This window comes from Malus domestica, chromosome 05, assembly GCF_042453785.1.
Source record: "Malus domestica chromosome 05, GDT2T_hap1".
NCBI classification, from domain to species: Eukaryota; Viridiplantae; Streptophyta; class Magnoliopsida; order Rosales; family Rosaceae; genus Malus; species Malus domestica.
In genome coordinates, this window is record NC_091665.1 from 1,292,116 (window position 1) to 1,300,000 (window position 7,885).

General features: G+C 39.1%; 1 protein-coding gene across 1 annotated transcript in view; it reads right to left on the reverse strand.

Moving 5' to 3' along the window:
* Positions 1-6,413: 6,413 nt before the first annotated feature.
* LOC103400670 (probable glycosyltransferase At5g03795) overlaps positions 6,414-7,885 on the reverse strand; it is a 5,070-nt gene continuing 3,598 nt past the window's right edge. Inside the window, exons 3-4 of the mRNA XM_008339338.4 lie at positions 7,769-7,885; positions 6,414-7,351 (exon numbers count right to left, since the gene is read on the reverse strand). The exon at positions 7,769-7,885 is cut by the window's right edge and continues 232 nt beyond it. Coding sequence (XP_008337560.4) covers positions 6,758-7,351; positions 7,769-7,885 — 711 coding nt within the window. The 3' untranslated portion in view covers positions 6,414-6,757. The remainder of the gene's footprint in view (positions 7,352-7,768) is intronic.

Consider the following 7,885-nt stretch of genomic DNA (forward strand, 5'->3'; position numbering starts at 1 on the left):
AAGCTGACCGTGGAGATTAACTTCCCTTTCTCGACGAGTTGCACTTCTGAACTCAGGTGTCACGGCGTTAAGGGGATTCTGCGCCTGTGGCACACTTTGTCCTATGTTCTGAATTGGCAAATCGACTGTTGATTTTCCCATAGCTGTTTTCTTTTTTACCGATCGCGTTTCAATTGGCATGAACTTCGTAGTTTAGCACTGGGTCCCACTGGGCGTGCCAAAATGTTGACCCTAAAAACTACCAAGCCTACGTGGCGCGCAGGCCGAGTAATCTATAAGCTAACGACGTCCTTCGATGAATGAGGGGCGTGCCAACTTGTCAGCCGAGGAGTAAATTTGTTGATGTTGCGTTGGGTGAGCGGCTGACTTCTGCGTCTCGCGATTGCGACCGAGGAAGGAACACGTATCGGCCTCTTGGGTTCTCGAAACCTGAAAACAAGGCTTACGAAGTTCATGAATCGTCGTCATCGGATTCGGTCACAGTGATGGTATTCGTCAGAGTAAACTCACGCCGAATCGACACCAAAGTGTAAGGGCACAAATACTCAAAGCAGATATAAGTCTTAATAGTGAACGTGGTTCGGCCGTCTGAATGCCGAACTCTAAATCCCACTTGAGAGTATCCAATCATAAAATAACTCGGTGTGCAATGCACCGATCTCAGTAAGCTGTAACACCTCACTTCACCGAGAAGGCTAATGAGATGACCTCAATCAATAAGGATTTGGAAACCCTTCTCGACTGAGACTTGGATAGGTAACCAACCGTCCTCGCCACAGTGTTGTTGATGCCAACGGAAGATGCTGCGAGATCGGCTGATTTTACGGCGATAGAGCTATCTATGCCGACTGAAGATATCACCGGTTGCTTTCACAGTGCTGTTGATGCCAACGGAAGATGTGTCAGTGAAAAGAGAAAATAAAAATCTCAAAGTTGTTGAGAGAGTTTGCGCAGGGCAGTTGTGTGCTGAATTGGAGGGGGTTTGAACGATGCACAACCTCCTCTATTTATAGCACCGGATACCTTCTAGGTCGAGTTAAAACCCAACTCGGATTAGGACTTCGTTTTCTAATCAAACACCATCTCGAGTACTCCTACTCTCATCAAGATTTTGAACCTATCCTTTCATCGAGCCGGATTCACTTCCGAGTTATTAATCCTCACCGAGACTCCTTATTGCACTAGGATTCGACCCGTCTTGCAGCAAAACTTTACCGACCTAGGTTTGGAAGTCCACGAACTAAACGATCCATGGTGCCCTTGTCGTAAGGCCTTCCGGGCCGAGAATGATTCTATACTCGGCCCAAACTAATATTTTGGGCCCAAACAGTTGTATAATTAGCACTTGTCCTGCTTGATTGCACTTAGGCCATTTATGCTCTAGTTGTGTATTTCACACTTAATCTCGCTCTGGCACCTTATCTCATATAGTACTTTAGTTGATTTAGTTTTTGTTTATTCGTAATTCCTTATATCTCTATTGCTTCCACACTGTGCACATGGCTACGTCACCCTCACGTGACGGCCAGCATGCCCTGATTGAGGTCGGGGTGTGTCATAAATCATTATTAAAATTAAAAAAAGAGCCAATTTTTTTAAAGTAATTTTTTATTTTTTAGTCAAAATAGTCCTTGAGATTGTAACTCCTCACTTTCGGTTTTTGGTTTTTCACAATGAAAATCCATAAAAGTGGTTTTTGAGTTTGTGCATCTTAATGGTTGGTTTGAAAAAAAAAACCTTTAAAAAGGTGGTCACTTGTTCGTTTACGTTTGACAATTTTTTCACTTAAGGACCAAAGGATTACAATGTACAAATTCATGGAACACTTCTTTCGATTTTCATTTTTAGGGACCAAAGTGAGGATTATATCAATCTCAAAAATCATTTTAGCAAAAAAACCATCTTCTTTAGCAAAGTTTTCTTGTGAATCCACCAACCCGATGCAAAAACTCTATCAAGTCTCAACCATCTCCAGACCTATTGAGGGAATATAATTATTAGAAATACGGGCACATGAAAGATGCACCTCATTTACGTTGAAACATTGCCGACGAAATAAAGTTGGCCGCATTTGCTGCATGGACCAGTACATTGGCAGCTAGTCAATCATTTGCTTGTAACCTGGAGAGTAGCAGACCTGTTGGTGTAAAGAATTCAAAACCTGGAAGAGAAAACATACAACACACCCTAGTGAAACTAGTTTGAATCCGACCATGGCCTATGGAGCCATTCCAACGTACGAGGTTACTCTGGATTATGGAACCGACTTGGAAGAGACAAATCTACCTCTCGAGAATTGTGAGAATGCAGTCCATTATACTAGTTTGGATGAGGTTTGGAATCAGAATAAGATGATAGTCGATGATGCATTTGCATACACAGTAGCTACTAATATCATGATAAGCGATGATATTGAACCTACCGTTGATGATGTCGACATAGTACTGATTGGTCCGATTGGAAACAAGCAATCTAGGTCAAACTTGATACACTTGCGAAACGTAAAGTGTTTGAGCCTGTAGTTCCTACACCTTTACATGTGAAGTCTGTTGGTTACAGGTGGGTTTTCGTAAAGAAGCATAATGAGAAGAATGATATAGTGTGACATAAGGGATGCATCATGGTGGCAAGGTTTTTCTCAATGTCCTGGGATTGATTACATAAAGACGTATTCCCTCGTAAGAGGCATTATAACGTTTCACTACCTTATCAGTTTGGTAGTCTCTAAAAACTGAATATGCAGTTTATGGAAGTGGTAACTGCGTATCTTTATGGGGATCTTAATACGGAAAAATCTACAAGAAAGTTCCTGAAGGACTTATATTGACTGGATCAAATAATTTTAGACCACGAAACACTATGATTAGATTGAGGCGTTCACTTTACGGATTGAAACAATCTGGGCGGATGTGGTATAACCGTCTGAGTGAGTATTTGATTAGTCAGGGATATGTGAATAATGAATTTTGCTCATGCATGTTAATAAAAAAATCACATTTCAGATTTGTGATAGGTGCAGTTAGGGGTGGGCAAACGTGTCTTAGACCAGCGGATTGGGGCGGACCAAAAAAATCTAAACACAAATGGCGCAGGGCGGGGCGGGTCCATAAAATTAGTGTGATGGGGGTGGGTAAAAAAATATGAGAAAACCGGGCCCTGACTAGAATTGTTTCTACCATTGATTTAATTTCCATCGTTGATTCCCACCTAATCACAAAGTCTTTGTCTCTCTCTTAGTCTCTGAAGTTAGAATCGTATCACATTAGCTAGCCAACTTCATTTTTGTCATCAGTCTAGCTCCCTCATTCTCCATCCTCAGCTCGATCGAGCTACCCCCAGTGTCCCCATCTCTCGACTGTCTCTTCGAGTCCTAATTCGAGGTCTCTCTGGACTCCGACCACCACCATTTCTTCTCAACTCAAGATCCCTCCTAACTAGCGACAGTGACGACCTAATGAGGACGAGCTCCTCCAGATGGCTCTGAAGAAACAAGCCTAATGCAACGTCAACTATATAAAAAAAAAAAAAAAAACCCACCTCCAACAACTCCCACTCTGCCTCAGTTCAGTAACCGCCTCAGAAACCCACCTCTTCTCTTGCCTCCAACCACTCTACCAGAACCTGCAATACTAGCAACATTTAAATAGAATTGGGCTTTCAATTTTGAAGAGAATTGGGTAATTGAATACTTTGAGTTTTCAATTTTGGGTAATGATTTGGGATTTGTATTGATTTGAAGAAATTGGATGCAACTGCAGATCAACTTAGTGAGGAGAAAACTCTAGCATACTATTGCCTCTCTTAGATGCTTCTAGCCATTTCTTGGTGTGGTTGTCAGTTGGTTTTCTTGCAATGATGCATAAAATGCTTTTGGGGTTTTACAATTGTTGCACCCATTATTACATGCGGACGAGCTTGGGAGGAAATATGCTTGACAATTGTTGAGCCATTGTTGTTTATGCTGATGTAGGTTATTCGTTTGATCTGCAAAAAGAACTTTCTCAATGAGTTATATTTTTACTATTAAAGGTCAACCAAGTAGACCTTAGTTGTGAGTTTTTTTAACCATGTTGAAATTCTTGCCCTCATGAAGCTACATGTGAATGTTTTTGCCTGAGAGCTGTTGTCAAGCATATTTAAATCACTTTCAAACTTTCTTGAACGTTGATGTCCCTACAACTGAAGACGCTACCTGTATTGACCAGACCAATAAGTGATACATTAAATGAGACAACACCAAGCATATTGCACCAAAATTGTTCTTCTCATATCGGTAACAAGAGCATCAGAAAATTGAAGTCAAGCAAATCTATTGCCATAACACCACACCAAATGCAGTCACTGCCAAAAGTAGATGCGACTTTTATTTGAGTATTTACACACTCAAAGGGAAGTATTGTAGTCCTAAATTCATTAGGAGTGTGATTGTATACATCCTAGTAGGATTCTATACTATCTGTTAGATAGTTTCTAGTTGGAATTGTACTCCTTAGGGAGTAAGATTCTCTCTCCCTTACTACTATAAATAATGCACAATGGGGTAGGAAATAATCACCACAAAATCAACAAGCTCTCTCTTCTGTCTTTGTCTACCACGACCCTCTCCCTCTCATTTCCCTTAGTAAAATAGGCCTAGAATAAACAACAACATCAAAGCCTTATCCCACTAAGTGGGGTCGGCTATATGAATCCTAGAATGCCCTTAAGCTTGGTTTCATGCCATGTCTTCCATTAGATCCAAGTACTCCAAGTTTTTTCTTAGAATCTATTTCCAATTCTTCCTCTACCTTTTGGCTTGAGCCTCTGTCTCGTAATCGCATCTTCTAACGGAAGCGTCTGTAGGTCTTTGTTTCACATGTCCAAACCACTTTAATTGATTTTCTCTCATCTTATCTTCAATTTCGGCTACTCCTAGTTTACCTTGAATATCCCCGTTCTTGATCCTGTTTGATACTTGACCGCCCAACATTCCATGTCATAAAGCATTGCTGGCTTTATTGTTGTCCTACAAAATTATCCTTTGAGCTTTAGTGGCATATACGACGGTCGCACAACCCACCCGATGCACTCTTCCACTTCATCCATCCTAAAACAATTCTACAAGTTTTTTCGTCTCTTTGTGGGGTTCAATTATTGAGACAACCAATAAAATACTTGAAATACACAACATATATTATGAATTGCATCACACCTATTAAAAAAAATCATTAAATCAATTTGACATTAGCCATAAAAAAAGACAGCATATGGCTTTGCCTTCAATTACTTAGCTCCATGTAAGCAATTGAAGGCTTAGATGGAGATTTTGCTGCCATTTTTTTAATGTTATATGTTTATTTGGCAGTTTTAACTTGTTATTTGTGCGATCTCTCAATTTTATTCTGTTATATTGAAAGGACTTGTACATGTTTCATGTTTGGTAATCTATATTAGGTTGGATGATTTTTGTGTACACTCTGAAGCACAAGCACAAGCGCTATCGCAATCGCAATCACAATCACAATCACCATTTTTGTGTACACTCATGAACACCATCGCAACCACCGTTACCACTACAACGCAATACTCCTACTTACATATTTTTGATAAATCTTATGGTAGCCTTCTTAATTGTGTGGGGTTCGTTGATGTTTATCTACATGTATCACAATTTTTTTTTTATTAGTCTACTCTTATGTGTTTTTATTTTACTTGTATTACCGGGTAATTATATTTATCTATCTATATCAAGTTTTTTTTTTTTATAATCTATCTCATATTAATTTCTTATCTACCTATCTTATAGATTTTTTTATTAATCTACCTCTATGTTTTCTATATATATATATATATATATATATATTACCCAGATTAATTATACTTTATCTCCTTTATCACATGTTTACTTGTTTATCTATTTATTTCTGTTCATAGTCTCCCTATAACACAATTAATTGTATTACATGTTTTTTCTTTGTATAATCTACTTTTGTCACAAAAATTAATGAATTCAAATATTTTTATGTAAAGGGGAAATTAGTATAAAATTATGTAATTAGATAATTGGGCTCACTAAAAAAGCAACCTATGTTTTTTGACATGGATCTAAACGCCCCTATATATTTATTATTTTTTATTGTAACTTTTCCCCAATTGGAAAAACGAAAAATTGTTACAGTCCCATGGCATGTACCATACTACCATGCTTGTAGTAAAAAGATTCTACTCAACTGGATCGTCCTCAATGCGGATGTTCAACCTCCTGAGCCAAATGGAATGAACAATCTATGGAAAACATCGAATCTCTTGGAAGGTCCATGTTAGCTATCAACTATTAAACAACCAATCAAGACCAAAACATGAATTACAACTTAAAGATAACTAACCAGAATTCGAACATAGAAGAACCAAGAAGAAAAGCATACCTGCACCAGTTCCGAAACTTGAAGCCATTGCACCAAGCTTTCCAGTGAACCTTCTCTTCTCTCGCAGATGACTAAGTACTCGACTTATAAATAGGCTTAAGTCCTGATATGAGTGTGTACCCTGTGAGAAGAAAGGCCACCATATATATACATATAGTTAATTCCGTAATCAGATAGGATTCCCTATTAAAATCCTAATATGAAACAAATACTTGTTTCCTTGTCTCATAAGAACTGATCTAAATACTATACAAAATCCTTTATCGTCAAGGATCAGCATTCCCCTTGTTAATAAGACTTTTCTACCAAACTGAATACCTATAGCCGGTCCCCAAAACTTCCCTATCTCATACTCATTCCAACAGTCCATTCACCACAAAATGCCTCTGCACCTGCTTCACTCTCCTCTGCATTCTCAAGTACTGACTTTGTGATATTCCCTTCAGTATCCTTTTGATGTTTGGTATGTCCTTCACTTTCACTTGCACAGAAAACGACTTCCACTCCAGAACATCGCTGAACGGCGGAACATAGCTGTCCGAAATCAACACTGGAACACACTCTGCGTATATGGCTTCCACCACTCTCGGGCTTGCCACTTCGTAACCACTAGGGCACAAGCAGAACCTGTTCTTCTTCAGCATTGATTCATAGGATACTCCGTTGGGGAATTGGTCGTAAACTTGCACGTCTTGGTCTTTTTCTTTCCATTCGTTTAGAAGCAGGTACCTTATGTGGCCGCTTAGCCGGCCTGCGAAGAATGCAAGAATCGACCTTCGAGATGGGGAGAGACCACCGAGAAGTCCTTCGGTTTCCCCCGTTCGGAGATGGATTTCCGGAAATGAGACATCTTTTGAGGGGTTGAATCCTTCAGATGTGTTTGCATTGCATAACACTCTTATGGAGTTGTGGTATAAATTAGGAACATAAGCAGATGTGCTCGGCCCCTGCATATGTACATAGACAAAATCAATTCAAAACAAATTAGTTTGGTACCACTATTCCATTTGTAAGCCAGAGACTAAGACCAACAATATATATCAAGTGAACACCTGCCTTCATATGCAATCCCATCAGTAGATGAAGAGTCGGACACGTAGACATAAAAAAAAAGAAGATGAAAGATTGGATGTTCCAAGATCTCGTGTAACCTAAACCCAATATCATGTTTACAACTACTATACACAAAAATTTATACTATCAAGGAATGCGCAAATAATTAAAACTAAATTAATCAAGTGATCACTAACCGTATATATTGGACTATATTTTATAAAAAAAATATAGAAACAAACAAAACGGGAAAGAAAAAGAAAGAAAAAAGATGGAAAAGGTTGGAAGTAACATATAAGATTCGTTGCTACCCAATGGTGACAAGAAAGCATAAAGTGATCAGCACCAAGGCTTCGATTCCAAAAGGGATGCTTATCAGAAATGACGTTGACATAGTCGATGACAGCTCGTCCGATGGGCTGAGTGTC